Raw genomic sequence first — 20250 nt, forward strand, 5'->3', positions numbered from 1 at the left:
ATGAATTGTTTTACCATTTCAGAAATGAGGTTTTTTTAGCAAAAAAAAATTTTGTTATCGTGACAAGGGCATATACTACCCTCATAAGCCATTTAATTTTGTAAGAATTCCAAGTTAATTTTTTTTTTTTGTTTCTCTCTCTTTTTGAAATTTCAATCAGAATTAATGATACATTAAAATTTAACCGTGATTTTGCTATATACATCAATAAATGTTAAAGACAATTGAATAAAAAAAAAAAAAAAGAAAAAAGACAAGACAAGACAAGACAAGACAACGTCATGGGTGGTCAATAAATAACGTGGCATAGTCCAAAATAAACGTTTGCACTAATTCACTTGGAATGTTAAGCGTGGGTGCAAATACGATTCCAACTATTCAACAAATGTTAGATTTCCAAGGAAAAAATTAAATAAAAAAAAATTTTTTTTACACGCATTGCTTTCTTTTTGAACTTACCATTTCTAATGTTCATCTTGTTTTGTTCAGATTTTTCCACAATATTGATTAAATACCTGGATAATGCTTTCAACAAGCTAAAATTTTCATGCGGTAATTGTCGGAGTAAGATCTTAAACATGTCTGACTTACTTTGCTCGTGCTGAATCTCCAATGATTGCACGAATTCGGGTTGCAAATCGGCGGTTAACACGGGCGTGGGCAATTCACGCAAGAATAATTTTAATAATCCTGCTACCGCATGCACGTCATACCTCACGCCGTCCTGCACCAGGTCAACGTCTGCCTCGGTATTAAACCGGTCTTTTAAGGCACGGATGACGGAATTTGAACCTGATAATCTGAAAATGCCTTCTTGCTGTGCAGCGGCTTGAAATTCTAAATATTCAATCGTTCGGTACACGACTGAAGGAAGCTTGACCTCGCCCTTTTGAATAAATGAAATCTCAATAGCTTGCGCGAGTGGCAATCCAAAAATGCTAACCACGATCGTCGGGTTAATGGACTTGATGCCACCTCTAACGATTTCCCCACTATACTTGGCATCATGTTCACACTGCCCGCCAACAATAATTTTTTTGGCATCCTGGGTTGCCACTGCTGATTGCCGATATTCATATATGGGACTTTGCTTGTACAGATCTAATCCAAGGAACCGTTGATTGTCTTCCCGTTGCTGTTGTTGTAATTGCAACTGATTGGATAAATTAATTTCCAAAGATTTTTCTGCATTGGCTGCAGTGGATGCTGAAGTCGATGCTGACGACGCAGAATGTGAACTTGTTACTTCCTTTTTCAAGGAAAAAAATGACCTTTTCTTTTCCTTGCGAAGATCCTTCTCTACCTCTTTCTTGTGCTCGTGACCTTTTCGTTCATCTTGTTTTTCTTCTTCCTCTTCTTCATTATTGTGATGATGACCAACAGTTGCAGGCAATAACAGCTTGTTAAACTGAGACAATGATTGTTCCGAAATGTCAAACGTTGATCCTGATGGTGGACTTGGCGGCCGTTGAACGCTGGCAGTGCTGGCATTCAGTTGCGCGTACGTCATGTCACCAGTGCTGTTATTACCACTTCCATTGTTGCTGACGCCCTTTTTCTTCCAAGGCAACGGTGACACAAGTGATAGCCCGGTAATTTTTTTCTTGGCAGGTGACGACAAGTTGGAAATGCTGGCTGCAGATGATGACGTGGACAAGCCGCTCGTGAATCCAGACAACACACTTCTCTGGTCCGCGTTTCGGTCATTCATAAATTCCCTTAACGCAATCACCCAGTCATCCCGATCTTCATCGTTCTCGGCGCACAGAATGTGCTTGGTCACGTCCTTAGAGTTATCACCACCACTGCCGCTGCCGCTGCTTCTCTTGCGTTCCCATATTTGAAACGCATGCCGGTACCGTCGTTCATGAGCCGCATCATATTCAGACGAGTCCAACACTGCAATGTATTCTGCCGTGTCAATCTTAATCGTGCCAAGTAATTGGCCACCCAAGCTATCGAAATATTCTAATTCCGGAGAGTTGAGCACAAAATATCGAATCTTCCAGCCGCCAAAGTTTTTGCCCCGCTTGGTTAGGTAACCTTCCTTACGAACGTCCGTGTCGTTTATTGCCATGGGGTCAATAATATCTCGAGACAAAAATCGGCAAATTACGACAGCCGGATGATCCTGCAACGCAGCAGGAATACTTAAAATGGCAGAAAAATATTCCTCCAACATCTTCCTCCGCGCATCCACTTTTAATGGTGCCAAGCTGGCAAACAATGACTGGTCCGGCAATTTTGGAATGGAATAATTTATCAAGACCTTGCGTAATGAATCATCCAACTCATTCAATACTGATAATTTTTTCGTAACTTTCCACCATTCCTTTTGCGTGCCGCGATCCCTAATTGATAATATGGCGATCGGATCGTCCTGCGACTTTGGTGACGAAGTTGATGCAGATGATGACTTTGAAATTTGCTGTCTGCGTGATGACACAACGTTGATGGAGATCGTCGGTAACGTTCCGGGATCAATTAAAAGTGCGGTGTCGTCTGGCATGTTAAGTATGGGGACGTTTTCGTAATATGTCGTTCCTTTAGTATCTGATGTGGCAGAAATAACTGACGCTCGTGTATGGCGTGTTGCGGAAGTTTGCTGAGGTGATAGTGGTGGATAAAATACAGGTGAATCAGCAGGGTTGGTTTCAGTTTGCACAAATGATGGCGACGTAGATGATGATGATGATGATGATGATGATGATGATAATGATGACGGAGCTTCAATAGTGGATGCAAGCGTTTGGTGATTAGAAGTTTTTTTACTGTCATCTATTCCAGACAATCCCAAACCTGTTGTTTCCGGTGACGACAGCACGCTTGTGTTTGTGACATCTTTGGATATTGGGAAGTATGACTGAACTCGTTTGGGAAAGTCGAATTTGGGTGTAGTGTTTTCTGAGTCGTACTTTGGATCTAGCGTCTTGAACTCAGTAGGCTTCTGCTGCTGCTGCTGCTGCTGCTGCGGCGGCGGCGGCGGCAGGATTTCATGATTTCCATCATCCTCATATTCATCCACATATTCTACAGATGATATTGAATCTCGTTGCTGATGTTCCTGCTGATGTTCCTGCTGATGCTGACCCATAGTACTCCAATTAATCGCACTTTCATCAACCGCGTCTTCAAACGAGAAATGACTAGAACTTATCGATTGATTAGTTGACTTGGACTTCACACTAGCCGAATCTGGCGTCGCTGTGGCCGGGTCAATAGCGGTTAAGGTCGGCTGTGACACTGGCGCGATTATCCACCCGTTTGAAGCCAACGTTGGAGTCTTGTCCGCGTCCACATCGATTTCCTCCTGAGATGCAGTCGTGGTAATGCTGTGCAACGAATCCACCGCCTTGTGACTAATCGACGTGCCCGGTCGGATCGGATCGACATTAGGTATTATAGGTGCAGGCGGTGGTGAGACCCGCTTGACCGCCGGAGAAGGTGGAGGTGCAAATAGAGGTTGTTGTGATGATTGTATTGAAGAGGATGAGACACGTGGCATCGTCGTACTAGAATTGTCGCTGATAGTGGGAGAAATAACGGCCAAGTTAGGCGGGGCTGAGAAGCCAGTCTCTATAAACGCATCACTCGACCTGTTAGTGACGTGGTTGTTGTTGATCTCTGAGTAATTATTATCTGTCACAATTGATTCAAAACCTGGGTCTTGCGCGAGATTATTTAGTAACCAGTACGACGACAAAACGTAAAAAAAAAATACTTACCAGGCAAGCTAGCCAGCTTTTGAACTTGGCATGACAACAATTTGTCTCTTAACCTGTCCCGTTCGTTCTCAACCACGATCAACCGTTGCATGTAATAATCCGCGCTCTGAATCCGATCTTGCAAATCTGCTCGCAAACTCGTGATTGATGATTCGAGTGTTTTCACGATCGTTAGCAACCGAGCGTTTTCGTGTTTAAGCAAGCTGACCGTCTTTTCGGTTTCGTCAGCTGCGATTGTCACATCCGATGTTGTCACGGCATTGCGATCCGTAACCGACGCGGGGCTCGTCATGATCACACTTCTGCCTCCCCGCACGTTAATAACCGTGATGTTACCGCCGTGGAGCAGGCTTTATATAGTCTTGCGAGAAATCGTAGCGTAAAATTCCAAGAATATGTTGAAAATAAAGTAGAATGCCAATTCTTTTTGTGATTATCAAATTGTGAAATGAGGATGAGCAAACAACTTGACGTATTCGATCGATCGATATACGAGATACTAAATTGAATAAATTGATCTCTTGCCAATTGATTATTAAACTCCCTCCAAATTAGCAGAGAGGTGGACTAAATGTAAATATTATTATTATTGCATGTATGTATATGTAAAGGGGGGCGCGTGTTTTTTCAGGTCGTTTGGACGCGCGTGCGAGATTTATTTTTCACGTAATGCGTTACTAATAATGTGACGATATGATTCAAAACGTGAAGCTATTGATTACTGATATCTTGGATATATATAAAGCAATATGGATACTCTTATTTATATCATGTTAATCAATGGTGCCTGTTACTTATTGACTTTTTCAGGCTAAAATGCAATCCGTTCCTTTTATATATATACATACTAATACACAAATGAAATAAAAAAATAAAAATGTAATAAATCAATACCTAAGCCGTCACCCAAGCTACTATCCAAACTATTTGATTTGCTATTGCGAAATTGGGTTTTTTTTTGTTGTTTTTTTGTTGTTAGATCGCATCATTTACAGAGTTCTTAAAAAAACAATCCGCCGGGACCACTGATGCCTCTGCCAATCGATCTCGCCACACCAGTGCCAGGTTGAATAACACCCAGTCGTGAAGTTTGCTCGGTAGGTGGCGGTGCTTCGATGCTGAGCGACACGATATTCTCGCCACGAAGGATCAGTAATCCTAATGCCCGCTTTTCTTCCACGCTCGAACCAGCAGCATCAGACGACAACGATGATGATGCAGTCTTGGATGCCTGCTTTTTTAATGCGGCCGATCGTTTTGTTAAGCGAAATTCTTCCGTATCTGCCAGCACGACGTTCATGTGCTTATCAAACGCCAGCAATTGGCCGGTTAATTGCCGGCCGTCTTCAAGCACAACCCTCATCCGGTAATTCACCAAATCCGCCTAATAAAAAAACCCCCCCAAAAAAAAGTCAGCTATAAATCACACCGCAACGGGTCAGCTTGCCTGTCGTAAACAATGCAAAGCAACCGAACCATGCGCTGAGCCAAGAACGTACCAATTTTGCCCTTTTCGAAGTCTAGAATGTAAATCGCATTAGTCAAACAATAAAAAGATAAATAAGCTATATCTAGGTACTCACCATGATGACAAGCAGTTACTCCAGTGCGTCTGACGAACCGATCCGACCGTATCAATTTTAACAAGCAAGCTCATTCATTTCCTTGCAAGGGGCAACTTACCCGGCTGGCGACACGGGCGCAATTTGGCTGCCCAAACATGCTGCGCGGTTATGCCGTGCTCCCGTGACTTTCCCGTGCCCGTCCGGTTTTTAGGGCTTTATCTGCATGCCAGCCCTAACAACCTGTGGGCGGGCGGAAGCCAGCAAAAAACTGCGGGCGCGCAAAACGGGCCGTGACTGCGTTTTCTGCAGATTGGCGGGCGCCGGTTTGGCTGAGCGATTGGGCCAAAGGCGCGGTAGATGGCCACTGTCTCTCTCCATCTCCATCCACCAAACGTTCGATTCACTAACCCCTCACAGCAGCAATGGTAAGTGTGCTTGTTTGATTGTTTAGTGGCAGGCGGATCGACTAATCATCCATGTACAGGCCGGTGACAAGTCTTCCAACCCCATGCGAGAGCTCCGCATCGAGAAGCTCACCCTCAACATCTCGGTCGGCGAATCCGGCGACAGATTGACCCGTGCCGCCAAGGTGCTTGAACAGCTCTCTGGTCAAACCCCAGTTTACTCCAAGGCCAGATATACCGTCAGAACCTTTGGCATCAGAAGAAACGAAAAGATTGCTGTTCACGTCACCGTCAGAGGACCAAAGGTAAGGCCAACGACATGCATGCATATCTATAACGACTTTTGATATTGATACCTGGCGGTTTTTTTTTTAGGCTGAGGAGATTCTCGAGAGAGGTTTGAAGGTTAAGGAATACGAGCTTCGACGAAAGAACTTTTCCGAGACCGGCAACTTTGGTTTTGGAATCTCGGAGCACATTGATCTCGGCATCAAGTACGATCCCTCCATTGGTATCTACGGCATGGATTTCTACGTCTGCCTTGCCCGTCCTGGCAGCAGAGTTGCCCGCCGCAAGAGAGCTTCCGCCAAGGTTGGCTCCCAGCACAAGATTGAACAGGAGGACAGCATTAACTGGTTCAAGCAGAAATACGATGCTATTGTCTTGGTAAGTTGCAAAATTATTATTTTTTTTTTGATATTTTGTTTTATTCTAACATTTAAAATGTAGTCTAAGTAAAGTAAACGTTCGTCTTTTTCTTTTTAATGTCAGTTAGAGAGGTTACAAAAAATAAAATAAGAAAAAAGTTTAACGGATTTATTATATAATAATATTGCCTGCACAAGGTTTGTACAACTCAATGTAATATCAAATTTATAACTTGCACGATCGATTTAAATCTCAAGACTATATCTACAATAACGTACATTGTGATGATTTAAAATTCAAATTCTATTATAACCCATTAACTCCAAATATATATATATATATATATAACAAAACACAAGTTTAAAATGTCCTGTCAGTATATAGCCCAATCAAGCAATTCGACTCCTGTCGCAATATTATCCGCCTACACAAATTTGAAATTAGCAACCCTGGCCTTATTAACCGAAAAAACTTACTGATCATGATATTCAACGGCGCCGATGCCGTCTTGGTTTAACGTTCCAGATAATTTTGATATCGCGAATAACTTGATTGCATCTTTTTGCCTTGCGATCCCTCGAACTATTGTTATGCAACCGGGTTAACACCAACCAAAACAAAAAAAAAAAAAAAAAGAAAAGAAAAGAAAAGAAATCCCCTCATACCATCGAGCGCAAGCCCGGTTTGACCGTCGATCAAGATTAAGCCGTTGGTCTTAACGGATGATTCATTCGACCTAGCAATTTATAATAAGTTAAATCGGTTCAAATGATCATGACAAAAACAAGATCTGATATGTTTCAGAAACCTATCTCATTAAAACATACAATTTATCTAACAAGGCCTGGGAGTAATCCATAATGCCAGCCTTCCTTGAATATAATTGAATTGGGTACATGCTATAGAACATTTCATGTACTAGAAAAAAGAACTCACGTGATGCGCCAAATGCCAATGCCCTTGACAAATAAAAATTGGACAGTGCGCCAAAGTATAAGGCAACAGGCGACCGACAAACTCGAGCTGCAGATGCGGAGGATATTTCTGTACATAAGACGACCATGGTTTGACGGTCGCCTATGGATTGGAATTGTGGTAAAGCAATAGCTGCCTGCATCATCGAACAAATCTCTACATGGAGTGCCTTTGAAATTGTGCATGTCAATATTTACATCGATAAAGAACGAACAACAATATCGACTGTTTATCTGGTACTTGACATAAACAATACAAGATGACTGAGGCCAAATGCAAGCTGGTTAGAGTTTGTGGCTCTTGAGAAGTACCCCCATCCGTATCATGATGCCATGTCTTTCTGAAGGGTTACACCGGGTCACTGTACGATGTGAGTCTTTTTATGTCTGCAATTTTACGGTGCATGTGTTGGTTGCAAGCTTTATGATTTGAGTTATCAGATGCAAGAGAGTTTGCGCCAATGCTTCAAAGAAAACAAAAAATGCTTTAGAATTGTTGCCTAGGGCGAATGAACATGTACAAAGTACCTATTTGTCCTTAGCTACGCGACTCGGTGGCTGAATCAAAGGCCTGATTGAGCATAAGTTAACTACATGTACGTAACGACTAATGATCTATATCTACATTTGTAAAAGCAACAAGTAAAACACAAATATTTCCTTAGTAATGAGACTTGTATTATCTTGCAAACATAAGTAGCAGTAACAATTAAATCCAAGAATCGTTAATTTGTTTTTGGTTGTGGAGCGCAGCGTTTTGATATTGAATTTAAACCCAAACGTATTGCGCTCAATTTACGCAACGCCCGGTCGCGTTCGATAATAATTCAATTGTCACAACTCATATCCAAGGATAAACATCACAAAAATTATCATTTATTATAACCTTTTAATCTTGGTCGGCAATTTTTTTTGGTTTATAATTGACTTGCAAAGTTGAAAAAAAAACAAGCCAAGTTCCAAAACCGTATGTTAACCGAACGTGATTATTTATTTTTGCATGATCTAATTAAAAAACCAACAAGTAGCTCATTAGCTTGCACGATTTTTTGATCAATCATGATTCTTACTTTATTATCATATTTGGGAATCATTGTTGGATTCGTGTTTTTAACCTTGGCAATTGGTAAGTAGACTCTTTTTCTTTTTTTGTGGTGGTGGTGGTGGTTGGATGAATTACTTACGTACATGCCATGCTAGCTGCCGGATTATATTACCTCTCAGAATTAGTGGAAGAGCATTCAAGGTTCACTAAGCAATTGTTGGAAAAATTAATATACGGCATTATTATCGTTCACTTGCTGTTGTTTTTGATTGACAAGTTCCCGTTTTGGCTGACCGTGTTTGGCATCGTCACGCAAGTCGTGTACTTGCAAAATTTGAAGCAATTCCCATTCATTCAATTAACCAGCCCCATATTTATTTCAAGTTGCGTTTTGGTATTGCTCAATCATTATTTTTGGTTTCAATTTTTTTCGCGGCCATCGATTCCGCCGCCCAGCTTGCGGTATTCTTCATCATTGTACGAGCCGCAATCGAGCTTGCCGTCGTTTGCAGAGGTGTCTTCATTTTTTGGCATTTGCGTGTGGCTCGTGCCGTTTGCCCTGTTTGTATCGCTGTCTGCTGGCGACAACGTGCTGCCGAGTTCATCAATCGAGTCGTCATCGTCGGCAGCAGGGAGGCCGTTTGGGTCAGAGAATGCAAACACAACGTTAAGAAAAGGTCAGGGATTAGCAAAAGTTGTGATCAATAAGGTTAAGGAAGGCGTGGAGGAAGTTGCTCGAGTGATTGGATGGGGGGACAGCAGGCAGAGCGCATCAGGACGGATAGTTTAACGAAAAAAAAAAACGAAACAAAAAACCAAAAATAAAATGTGCGTGGCAGTGTTGATGCCATGCAAAGGATGAACATATTAATTTTAATATAATAGCATGATAATAAATAAAAATACAAAGTAGAGACAACCAAAAAAGAAAAAAGAAACAAACTCCGTTTTTATATAGCATATGTGAGTTGATATGAGGTAACGTGATGATGGATTAAAATCGAGGCCGACGCTTGCGGCCGGTGAATTGAGAATCGAGCGCGACAAGTTTGCCACGCTTGCGCATGAGTTCTTTTTTACGTTGAATATAATCTTTTGTAGATTCGACCGATTTTTTGCCCTTCCGGTTTGCCGATGATTGTGACTTGTCAATCTTGACGCCTTGCAAGTTAATATCGTTCGTGGTCACGTTTCCGGCAGTCAAAATCAAGTAATATTTTTTATTTTTCTTGTTGTGCTCATCATCAATCACTAACCCGCCCGAAAATCCTGCCGTCTTGGCAGCAGTGATGATTTGCTCGGTCTGGATCTGATCGCGCGGGTAGAACTGGCATGCGACCTTGCCACCTCGACGCACGGCAGCGTACAAGGTATTGAAAAACCGGGTCAGTCGTTGCTTGGGGTCGGCAGTTGAAGAATCAGCGTTGCAAAGCCATTGGATGGCGGAAATGCTGATGGCGGCATCGAACGTTCCCGGCCGGAACGGCACGCCGTTGCCCATGTCGGCCAACATGAGATCGCCAGGCACGGCACGGTCAAGCGCGACCGACAACATGGACGGCGAAATGTCCATGCCGACCCAGACGTGATCACCCTCCTGAGTCAAGATCTCGCCCGACAGGCCGGAACCGCAGCCAATGTCGAGAACGTGCTGGTTCGGCGGCAGGGACAACAGATCGAGCGCACGAAGGGTCATCGAGGCCTGGATATGTTGAATGCGGGACGATGACGTGTATTTTTTGGACTCGACATCGGAGTAGAAAACTTCTGGAGGAGCAGAGATTTCAGGCCGTGACATTTGCGATAGATGTGCCTGTCTGTAGTTAGCAAAGTGGCAGAAACAATTTTTTTCTGCCTGGTTGGGAGTTAGCAACGAAGCCAATTAGTAATGGCTTACATCACGAGATGCGTGACTTCCCAAAGCGGCAGGTTATCACGTGAGCGTGATGGCTAATCAAATCAATGGCACATCCCGATTAGAGTTTGGCCAATGCAAGCACCGCCGCAGCTTACGTGCGAGGCCTTGATGCAGATCAGCAGCAACTGCGCCACTCGAGCGTGCCGGGGTTGGGCATGCGTCAACATTGGCCCGTTGCCACGGCAACCGCAGATTAAAAAAGAAACGAGCCGAAGCTTTTTGGCGTCGCTTGCGATCGCGTCAACCCGTGCACCGCCACATTTTTTGTCTAAAAATAACCTTCATCCCTTTTTTTTTTTTTGCGAACAAACCCAAATAAAAAAAAACCGACTGAAAAGGAAAGAAGGAAAAAAAAAAAACGGCGTGTTGGGTGGGAATATATAAGCTGCCTTCGCCGCTCTTCCTTCTCACTCTTCTTCTTTTTCTTTCCTTCCATCTCTCGTTTAGTTTATTCGCTTATATACTACACTACTTTTATCTACTCTTTTACTTTATCGAAAATGCAGTTCAAGTCTATCGTCCTCGCTGCTCTCGCCCTCGTTGCGTCTGCTTCTGCTGCGTATGTTCTTGTTTAGCTGTGCTGTGCCTATCTATCAAGCTCACTTACTTTTTTTAGCAACGTCACTAACGCCACCAACACTTCCGTCCCCACCTCTCTCGCTCCTACCGCGTCTGAGCATACCGGTGCTGCTGCCCAGAATGTTCTCGGTGCTGGCGTCCTCGGTGCCGTTGTCGCCGGTGGCATTGCCCTCGTTCTGTAAATTTGACAATTAAGGCCGTCTCAAAAAATACAAAAAAATGCACAAAAAAAATTTACAAATTTGTTCAATCATCGTCCGCCTCCTACATTTCTTTATTTGATTTCAATTAATTTTTTTTTTATTTTTTGGCGTCGTTAAATTAATGGTGCTTGGTTGCGGGTGTTTCGGCTTTATCTTTCACAGTTTTGCATGAACTTTGATAAAAAGAAAGGGCGGCGGGGTGGTGGCGATAGTCTGCCAACCCTTATCCACCTTTTTTTTTTTTTTTTTAATTTATATTCTTTTTTTTTTTTAATTCAAAAAATTTTACTTTTTAATGGGATTAATTTTTTTTTGTGACACTTTCATAGAATCAGAGATTGGGAAGGATGCGATGGTTTAATATATATATATCTTGTTGGTTTTTTAATTGTTATTAATTTTATCTATAGTATATATATTCTATAATGTAAATTATATAGTGAAAGAAAGTATCATCAGTTATATTTTTATACTACTGTTCAACTTGATGAAAGTGACGTTTTGGTTCTTCAAAAAGAAGACTGAGATTTTCGCTAAGCGTAAGCTCATCCGATTTGCCAAAACGGGTAATGATAATTGGATAATAAATAGAAACACGACAAGCCCCCCCTTTAATGTTAAAACACAATAGCGGTAGATGTTGGTACCATTCTTTTTGCAATTACAAAATTCATTTAATTTGGTTTCTTGCGTTTAAATTTGCTATACTCCAACGCGCTAGTACCAGATTGCAGTTTTATGCTCATACCAAGTAATAACTGAAGTGCTTTTTTCGTTTTTCCCGTGTTTCACCATCAAACAGTTTGCACATTCCATTGGTTGAAACTTGCGTAATAAGACTTCATGTAATGTATTATTTTTTTTTATAAACAATCAAAGCCCGTTATTCCTTCTGAATCTTACACCCAAACCCTCGGTAATCGATGCGGTCGTTGCCGTCCGCGGTCTTGGTTTGCATCACCTTGATTGTAATGTCGATCCATTTGTCTTGTTGACGGTCGTCAGCGCTTGCGCAAACCACGCTGCGAGCGATCTTGACCGCGTCAGCGACTGCGGCCGTGTCATCATGATTGTTGTCGGGCACGGGCATGCCCAGCAGCATGACCGCGTCGGCGTCAGAAAAGCCAACGAAAATAATATCGCCGTCTTGGTCTTGAATTTTGTATCCAAATACAAACCTTTTTTTTTTTCTAAAAAAATTAGCATCCACTTGTATATACATATATATATATATTATGACTTACCCTGCGGAACTCAAGATATTATTATTGCCTGCCATCACGCATTTGGTTACCTTGCCAATCAACCGAAATGTTCGATCATGTTGAGCTAATTCCTTAATCTGCCGTATCGTGAACGCTCGTTGATATGATTCATGACAATACCCTAAAATCAAAATCATGATTAGATTACTCATTGTGGATTTAAAAGTAGCATATTTTATACATTTACTCCAAAGTTGAACTGGCGATAATGATGACGACTCAGGTTCAACTGTGTTGATTTCTTGTTCATGTTTAATCTTGTTTGACTTTTGTAACAACGGCAATACCGGATCGTCAATTCGTGGTCTCTTATTTTTGGGACTCACCGGCGTCAGCAACGTTGTCGATGGGTTCCGCGTCGGCGTGTCAAAAACATTTTCCCGGCTCGGCCGGTCTGTTTGAACAAGCTTTCGTTCAGGCGTGTACGCAGATGGTGACTTTGTCCTACTTGTAGTCGTTGTCGTTGTCGTTGTCGTTGTGATCGCCGCCGCCGTCGCAATCGTGGCCCTGGCCGATTCATCCTTAACTGCTTCTGCCTTCTCAAATGATGAAGATGAAGATGATGACGATGATGATGATGATGATGATGATGATGATGATGATGATGTTGTTGTTATTGGCGGCGGTGGCACCGAGTGAACGTACGTCTTACTGCGGGCAATCAATGCTTGCACGTACTTGTTCTCCCTGGGCAAGATCTGAATCGGAATCGCCCTGCCGTTGGCATGACTTACTACGCCATCTATTTGATTATACTTGTCATATTTTAATTTGATGTTCATGAACGCAACGTAGTCGCCCGGTTTGAGTGCCGTCTTGGCATACTGATGACATTCATCCCAAAAAACGACAATCAACCCCAACTGGCCGTCCGTGATTCCGGCTTGCACGAACGATGCCGGCACGACCTTGCTTAGGCTCTCGTGTGGCGTGAAATCAGTGACCACGACGGTTGTGCGGTCGTGTTGCACGTTCATGTCGATGATTTGAACCACCATTTGCCGATACACGATTTGCCGGCGCGTCATGCCGAGTAACGGAATATCGATATCTTTTAAAAGACTAAACTTGTTGGCATTAATAATGTCGTCAAAATACCGATCGCCACCACCCTGGGATGACTGAATTTGATCGGCCTTGAATGCTAACTTGTTGTCTTGCCCTTGTCCATGATTATTATTATTATTATTATTATTATTATTATTGTGGTTGTAGTTTTTGTTGTTGTTTTCGACCTTAGCGGTGGTCGCGTGGTTGAATTCGTTTTGGTACTTTACTCGACTCGCAGCGCATTGATTAATCAAGATTTGCAATTGTGACGCTGGCACTTGTTTCACTGAAAGATCCCATTTTAGTGCACGTCTGGCAAACCTTTTTAGCTTGTCGATATCTACATCAAACGATTTCGGCTTGGTGACCGCCAACGGCAGCTCGTATTGACCAATCGCGCAGTATCGGTTGGCGGATGCTTGAACTTCGATATATGGGCCTGCTTGCTTAAACTATAGTGCATCAAACAAAAAGTGTCAAATTTAATATCATAGTCTATACTTTAAAAGACAAAAAAAAACTTACAGTGACGTTGTAGAATCCAATAAAGTTCGATTCCTCAACTTGCACTCGATTTTCAAAACTGTCCGACATTGTGGTTACCATGATTGATTGACTAAACAAATCGTCCACGAGTACAAAAAATTGATGAAAACCTGCCCGATTCGTAAGTACTGACTGAAAAAATTAGAACCGGCAATTTTTTTTTTTACCTTCACCCCGTACTGCAAATTCCGTCTTTGACACAACGTAGCCGGCAATGTTGAACTTGCCAATACCACCATTTGTTGTTCTTAAAGTTGATGGTGAATCATCCACGTGTTTGTTGCCAATACTGAAAATGTCAACAAAGTTATCATCATCTTGTTCTTGTTCTTGTTCTTGTGGTTGTTTTGAAATTCCTAACCGTGGTGAAACTTCCACAGGTGACACCATGAGCCTTGATATTGGAAAAAAAAAAAAAAAAAAAGAAAAATGCAACTATAAATAAATAAATTAATAAATAAAATCACAAGGTTTGATAACCAACCAGGACAATTCGACCGAGAGGTGGATTTTTATCGAGACGCGTTTGTATTTTTATGTTTAGATCATGTGACCTTGGCGCGTCCGCGTTCGTTTGTTGCTCGGGTTCGTTCGTTTAAGTACTACATTCAACATGAATAACAGTTTTGAAAAGACATATAAAAATTTAAAAATTGTAGACTAAAATGAGTTTTTATAATATAAATAAATAAATATCCACGTTCAATTGTGGAAAGGAGACAATTGCAACGCCATAAGCAGAAAACGATAAGAGTTGGATTGGTATGACCCGAATCGAAATTAGGTCATCTTTAGTGAGTGAGTGACGACGATGCTTTGCGGAATCGGTTCCACCTTCACTCATCTGTACGCAACCCGAACTTTTTGAAATTCCCACACGTTTTGCTATCCAGATTCCTTTATTGTTTTATTAATTTAATTTCTTTCTTAGTAGAAATTGGATTTTGGTATGTCGTTTTTTTTTATCTTTGTTTTCTAATCGGTCTAATTGGGATTATTCAAGATCTGTGGTTGTGGTTGTGTTGTGGTTGCTTTAGTTAAAACCTGTTGGTCGCATAGTTATGTCACAGATACTGCCTATCCAGTTCCAGGAAGTCCTGCAGCTGGCTGCGATTGGCATCTCGCAAGCTTCTATTGGCTTTAATACTTGCACGCTTCAGTCTGATCATTACGTTTGGTAAGTTTCCAACATTATCTTTTTTTTTGTTTTGGACCACTTTCTTTGTCTGCTAACCAGGTTTGGCTAGTGTCCGGGAAACAAACAATGAAGGAGGACAGAGTCAGGTTGCCATTGTTGATTTACACAACGGGAACAATGTGCTTCGTCGAAACATTACCGCCGATTCCGCAATCATGAACCCGGTGCAAAACATTATCGCGCTCAGGGCAAGCGGCCGCACGCTTCAAGTATTCGATCTTGACAAAAAAGCAAAATTGAAATCTCACGTGGTGGATCAAGATGTCGAGTTTTGGACATGGATTAATAACGCAACCATTGGCATCGTGACCAATTCTTCGATTTATCATTGGGACGTGTTCGATTCAGCGCAGACCGTGCCGGTCAAGATCACCGATCGCAACGTGGCCTTGAACGTACGTTATCAAATCGTTGAATTGCATGAATAGCTAACAACTGTTTTTCAGGATAATCAAATTATTAACTACATTCTTGATAAAGATGGCAAGTGGTCGGTCTTGATTGGTATTTCCCAGCAACAGGGCAGAATAGCTGGGACAATGCAATTGTATTCACTCGATCGTAAGCAATCGCAAATAATCGAAGGTCATGCGGCCACGTTTGCCCGTTTCCGTCTTGAAGGCGCGTCCGAAGATTCTAAACTGTTTGCGTTTGCGGTCCGCACTGCCACCGGCGCCAAGTTGCACGTTGTCGAGATTGATGCGCCGGCAAGTGCGCTCAAGTATACCAAAAAAGCGGTTGACATTCAGTTCCCACCCGAGGCAACGAATGATTTCCCGGTTGGATTGCAAGTTTCGGCAAAGTACGGGGTCTTGTTTGTGGTGACCAAGTACGGATTCATTCACTTGTACGATCTCGATTCCGGATCACTTATTTTCATGAACCGGATTTCGTCTGAAACCGTGTTCACGACGTCCACGTATGAATCTTCGTCTGGCATCGTGGCAATCAACCGCAAGGGTCAGGTCCTGACTATCGCGGTTGATGAAAACACAATCATTCCTTACATTCGGGATTATTTGTCCAACATTTCCTTGGCAATCTCGTTGGCTTCTCGAGCCGGTCTTGGTGGCGCGGATGATTTGTACGTGCAGCAATTTTCGCAATTGATCCAGACCGGCCAGTACTCGGAGGCCGCCAAGGTCGCGGCCACGTCACCGCGTGGCATCCTGAGAACGCCTCAGACGATCGAACAGTTCAAGCATTTGCCTGCTGTGCCGGGTCAGGCATCACCTATTCTTCAATATTTTGGTACGTTGCTTGATAAGGGCACGTTAAACAAGCATGAGTCGCTCGAACTAGCCCGTCCGGTCTTGCTTCAAAACAAAAAAGCACTGTTAGAGAAATGGCTGAAGGAAAACAAGTTGGAATGCTCAGAAGAACTTGGTGACATTGTACATGGTCATGATACCACGTTGGCACTTAGCGTGTACCTTCGCGCAAACGTGCCGGCAAAAGTTGTGGCTTGCTTTGCCGAAACAGGACAGTTTGAAAAGATCTTGCCCTATTGCAACAAGGCTGGTTATTCACCTGATTTTGCCGTATTGTTACAAAACATTGTCAGAATTAATCCCGAGAAAGGTGCAGAGTTTGCATCTGAATTAGCTGCGCATGAAGGTGGCAGCCTGGTGGATATTAACAAGGTTTTTGATATTTTCTTATCTCAAAACATGATCCAACAGGCTACTGCTTTCTTGTTGGACGCGTTGAAGGCAGACTTACCCGAACAAGGTGGATTGCAAACCAGATTGCTAGAAGTTAACCTTGTCAGTGCTCCTCAGGTTGCCGATGCCATCTTGGGCAATGACATGTTCCATCATTACGATCGCAAACGGATTGCCACACGATGCGAGCAGGCCGGCTTGTTCCAACGTGCGTTAGAACATTACGATGATATTGCCGACATCAAGCGCGTGATTGTTCACACAAACGCGTTAAACCCGGATTGGCTGGTGGCATATTTCGGTAGCAAGTTATCGGTCGAGCAATCGTTTGATGCACTTCGGGAAATGATTAGGGTTAATATTCGGCAAAACTTGCAGGTCGTGATTCAGATTGTAATCAAGTACTCAGACTTGCTGGGCGCGCAACGAATCATTTCATTATTTGAAGAGTTTAAAAGTTTTGAAGGACTTTATTATTATTTGCAAAGCACGGTAAATCTTACTCAGGACCCGGACGTCGTACTTAAGTACATTCAGTCAGCCGCTCAGATTGGTCAGTTGACCGAGGTTGAACGTGTGGCTAGGGACAATCAAGTTTATAACCCGGAGAAGGTTAAGAATTTTTTAAAAGAAGCAAAGCTTAGTGATCAACTTCCTCTTATTATTGTGTGCGACCGGTTTAATTTTGTGCACGATCTCGTGCTGTACTTGTATCAGAACCAACAGTTTCAATTTATTGAGACTTATGTGCAGCAAGTCAATCCATCCCGTGCTCCCGAAGTTATTGGTGGTTTGATTGATGTTGACTGTGACGAATCAATCATCAAGAAACTCTTAACCTCGATCGCTGGCAAGGTCCCAATTGAAGAGCTGGTTCACGAAGTTGAACAACGCAATCGTCTCAAGTTGATCCTTCCTTTCCTTGAATCTGCTCAGCAAGCCGGTTCTCAGGACACGGCATTGTACAACGCGCTTGCCAAGATTTATATTGACAGCAATAACAATCCAGAAAAATTTTTGAAGGAAAATAATCTGTACGACAGTCGCGAGGTTGGAGCATACTGCGAAAAGCGTGATCCTTACTTGGCATTTATTGCCTACGAAAAGGGCCAGAACGATCTTGAACTTGTCAAAATCACGAATGAAAATTCAATGTTTAAGCATCAGGCCCGCTACCTTGTTTCTCGTGCTGATGAAGAATTATGGAGTGCGGTTTTGGACGAGGCCAATATTCATCGTCGTCAATTGATTGACCAAGTCGTGGCCACGGCCGTGCCGGAGTCGAGTTCGCCCGAGGACGTGTCGGTTGCGGTTAAGTCGTTCATGGCAGCAGATTTGCCGGTCGAGTTGATTGAACTTTTGGAGAAAATTATTCTTGAACCGTCACCGTTTAATGAAAACGAGAACTTGCAAAACTTGCTTATTCTTACCGCGATCAAGGCTGACAAGGCCAAGGTTATTGATTACATTCATCGGCTTGATAATTACGACGCGGCTGATATTGCCCAGATCGCGATTGATAACGGCTTATATGAAGAAGCGTTTGAGATTTTTAAGAAGCAAAAGAGTCATAAGGAAGCGGTTGGTGTGCTTGTTGATCACATCTTGTCGCTTGATCGTGCCGAACAATATGCCGAGAAGGTTGACCTGCCCGAGGTTTGGAGTAACGTTGGACGCGCCCAGCTTAATGGGTTGAGAATCAGTGACGCGATTGACTCTTACATTCGTGCTAATGATGCAAGCAACTATCAAGAAGTTATCGAAATATCATCTCATGCTGGCAAGGACGAAGAATTGATCAAGTTTTTGAAACTGGCTCGCAAAAACATTCGCGAACCTGTTATCGACAGTCAGTTGTTACTTTCGTATGCGCGAACCAACAAGTTACCCGAATTTGAAGAACTTCTTGACGGTCCTAACGTGGCCAATATCGAACAGGTCGGTGACACGTTGTTTGAAGAACAAAACTATGATGCAGCCAAGGTTCTTTACAGGTCAGTATCGAACTGGGCCAAATTGGCATCCACATTGGTTTTCTTGGGTGATTATCAGGCGGCCGTGGATTCTGCTCGCAAGGCTGGCAGTGTTAAGGTTTGGAAGCAAGTTAACGAGGCCTGCATTGCCAAAAGAGAATTCAGGCTTGCCCAGATTTGTGGTCTTAACTTGATCGTGCACGCTGAAGAATTGCAAGCATTGGTTAAGAGTTATGAGAATCAAGGTTATTTTGATGAGTTAATTGCGTTACTTGAACAAGGCCTCGGACTTGAACGTGCTCACATGGGCATGTTTACTGAGCTGGCAATTCTTTACTCCAAGTATCATCCTGAACGCATGATGGAACACCTCAAGTTGTTTTGGTCACGCATTAACATTCCAAAGGCAATTCGTGCCTGCGAGGATGCACATCTGTGGCCCGAACTTGTGTTTTTGTATTGTCATTATGACGAATGGGACAACGCGGCGTTGGTGATCATGGAACGTGCGGCGGACGCGTTTGAACACTCCGCGTTTAAGGACATCATTGTCAAGGTTGCCAATTTAGAAATTTATTACAGGGCCATCAATTTCTATTTGGCTGAGCATCCGCCGTTGCTGACCGACCTTTTAACGTCACTAACGCCCCGGATCGATGTCAGCCGGGTGGTCAAGATGTTTCAAAAATCTGATAACTTGCCATTGATCAAGCCGTTCCTTGCCGCCGTGCAATCACAGAACGTGAAAGCGGTTAATGATGCGTATCATGATTTGTTGATTGAGGAAGAAAATTACAAGGCATTACGTGATTCGGTGGATAGTTTTGATAATTTTGAACCGTTGGAATTGGCCAAGAGATTGGAAGAGCATGACCTTATATTTTTCAGGCAAATCGCTGCCCGCATTTATAGAAACAACAAGCGATGGGCGCAATCAATCGAGTTATCGAAAAACGACAAGTTGTACAAGGACGCGATCGAGACCGCGGCCGTGAGCGGCAAACCAGAAGTGGCGGAGGAATTGTTGAGATATTTTGTTGACGTTGGCAATAAGGAATGCTATGCCGCGTTGTTGTATACCGGTTATGAACTTATTGATGAAGACTTGGTTTCGGAATTGGCATGGAGGCAACAACTTTCCGATTTTACTCAGGTATGATGAAAGAAATCTTTTTTTTTTTCTTTTTGGGGTTTTGATCCTTGCTAACGTTTTCTTATAACAGCCTTATTTTATCAACAAGAGAAGGGAGCAACATATTAAACTTAAAGCATTGGAATCATTTGTGGAAGAACAACGACAAAAGATCAAGACCGAACAAGCTACGGTTGAGTCAACCCCGATCCTTGGTGGCGGCTTGATTGGAAACAGGTTGATGTTAACTCAGGGTCAAACTGGAGGTTTTTAAAAAAAAAAAAAAAAAAAAAAATCCCCTTCCCCGGTATTGGCTAAAAAAAAAAAATAAAAACATATATAAATAAAGGAAAATAAAAAA

General features: G+C 42.7%; 9 protein-coding genes across 9 annotated transcripts; 4 read left to right on the plus strand and 5 right to left on the minus strand.

Annotated features, from left to right (window-relative positions):
- Positions 1-130: 130 nt before the first annotated feature.
- V1514DRAFT_353858 (uncharacterized protein) lies at positions 131-4337 on the minus strand. The gene is made up of 3 exons (XM_066929563.1): positions 3726-4337; positions 460-3666; positions 131-374 (listed from the first exon to the last, which is right to left on the minus strand). The coding sequence occupies exons 1-3, from the start codon at positions 4015-4017 to the stop codon at positions 280-282; spliced, it is 3594 nt and encodes a 1197-aa protein (XP_066781775.1). The 5' UTR covers positions 4018-4337; the 3' UTR covers positions 131-279.
- Positions 4338-4429: 92 nt separating this feature from the next.
- On the minus strand, positions 4430-5351 carry V1514DRAFT_335480 (uncharacterized protein). Its single transcript, XM_066928400.1, has 3 exons — positions 5309-5351; positions 5225-5245; positions 4430-5109 (listed from the first exon to the last, which is right to left on the minus strand). Exons 1-3 carry the CDS (start codon positions 5309-5311, stop codon positions 4726-4728), a joined length of 408 nt encoding a protein of 135 aa, XP_066781776.1. The 5' UTR covers positions 5312-5351; the 3' UTR covers positions 4430-4725.
- A 317-nt stretch (positions 5352-5668) lies between these two features.
- Positions 5669-6629, plus strand: V1514DRAFT_335483 (60S ribosomal protein uL5). Its single transcript, XM_066928401.1, has 4 exons — positions 5669-5715; positions 5775-5999; positions 6070-6360; positions 6424-6629. Exons 1-4 carry the CDS (start codon positions 5713-5715, stop codon positions 6430-6432), a joined length of 528 nt encoding a protein of 175 aa, XP_066781777.1. The 5' UTR covers positions 5669-5712; the 3' UTR covers positions 6433-6629.
- On the minus strand, positions 6534-7274 carry V1514DRAFT_335486 (uncharacterized protein). Its single transcript, XM_066928402.1, has 4 exons — positions 7170-7274; positions 7008-7078; positions 6819-6924; positions 6534-6766 (listed from the first exon to the last, which is right to left on the minus strand). The coding sequence occupies exons 1-4, from the start codon at positions 7250-7252 to the stop codon at positions 6703-6705; spliced, it is 324 nt and encodes a 107-aa protein (XP_066781778.1). The 5' UTR covers positions 7253-7274; the 3' UTR covers positions 6534-6702.
- An 812-nt stretch (positions 7275-8086) lies between these two features.
- V1514DRAFT_335490 (transmembrane adaptor Erv26) lies at positions 8087-9278 on the plus strand. Its single transcript, XM_066928403.1, has 3 exons — positions 8087-8283; positions 8353-8442; positions 8517-9278. Exons 2-3 carry the CDS (start codon positions 8376-8378, stop codon positions 9149-9151), a joined length of 702 nt encoding a protein of 233 aa, XP_066781779.1. The 5' UTR covers positions 8087-8283; positions 8353-8375; the 3' UTR covers positions 9152-9278.
- V1514DRAFT_335493 (S-adenosyl-L-methionine-dependent methyltransferase) lies at positions 9221-10183 on the minus strand. Its single transcript, XM_066928404.1, has one exon. It carries the CDS (start codon positions 10157-10159, stop codon positions 9356-9358), a length of 804 nt encoding a protein of 267 aa, XP_066781780.1. The 5' UTR covers positions 10160-10183; the 3' UTR covers positions 9221-9355.
- A 528-nt stretch (positions 10184-10711) lies between these two features.
- Positions 10712-11531, plus strand: V1514DRAFT_353862 (uncharacterized protein). Its single transcript, XM_066929564.1, has 2 exons — positions 10712-10838; positions 10896-11531. Exons 1-2 carry the CDS (start codon positions 10780-10782, stop codon positions 11038-11040), a joined length of 204 nt encoding a protein of 67 aa, XP_066781781.1. The 5' UTR covers positions 10712-10779; the 3' UTR covers positions 11041-11531.
- Positions 11485-14453, minus strand: V1514DRAFT_155631 (uncharacterized protein). The gene is made up of 5 exons (XM_066924514.1): positions 14090-14453; positions 13902-14032; positions 12508-13828; positions 12306-12447; positions 11485-12251 (listed from the first exon to the last, which is right to left on the minus strand). The coding sequence occupies exons 1-5, from the start codon at positions 14310-14312 to the stop codon at positions 11945-11947; spliced, it is 2124 nt and encodes a 707-aa protein (XP_066781782.1). The 5' UTR covers positions 14313-14453; the 3' UTR covers positions 11485-11944.
- A 259-nt stretch (positions 14454-14712) lies between these two features.
- On the plus strand, positions 14713-20243 carry V1514DRAFT_335500 (uncharacterized protein). The gene is made up of 5 exons (XM_066928405.1): positions 14713-14869; positions 14926-15099; positions 15170-15515; positions 15567-19910; positions 19981-20243. Exons 2-5 carry the CDS (start codon positions 14984-14986, stop codon positions 20161-20163), a joined length of 4989 nt encoding a protein of 1662 aa, XP_066781783.1. The 5' UTR covers positions 14713-14869; positions 14926-14983; the 3' UTR covers positions 20164-20243.
- The last annotated feature ends 7 nt before the right edge of the window (positions 20244-20250 follow it).

The sequence above is a fragment of the Lipomyces japonicus genome (assembly GCF_038497905.1).
Source record: "Lipomyces japonicus strain CBS 7319 unplaced genomic scaffold V1514scaffold_41, whole genome shotgun sequence".
In the NCBI taxonomy this organism is placed as follows: domain Eukaryota; kingdom Fungi; phylum Ascomycota; class Lipomycetes; order Lipomycetales; family Lipomycetaceae; genus Lipomyces; species Lipomyces japonicus.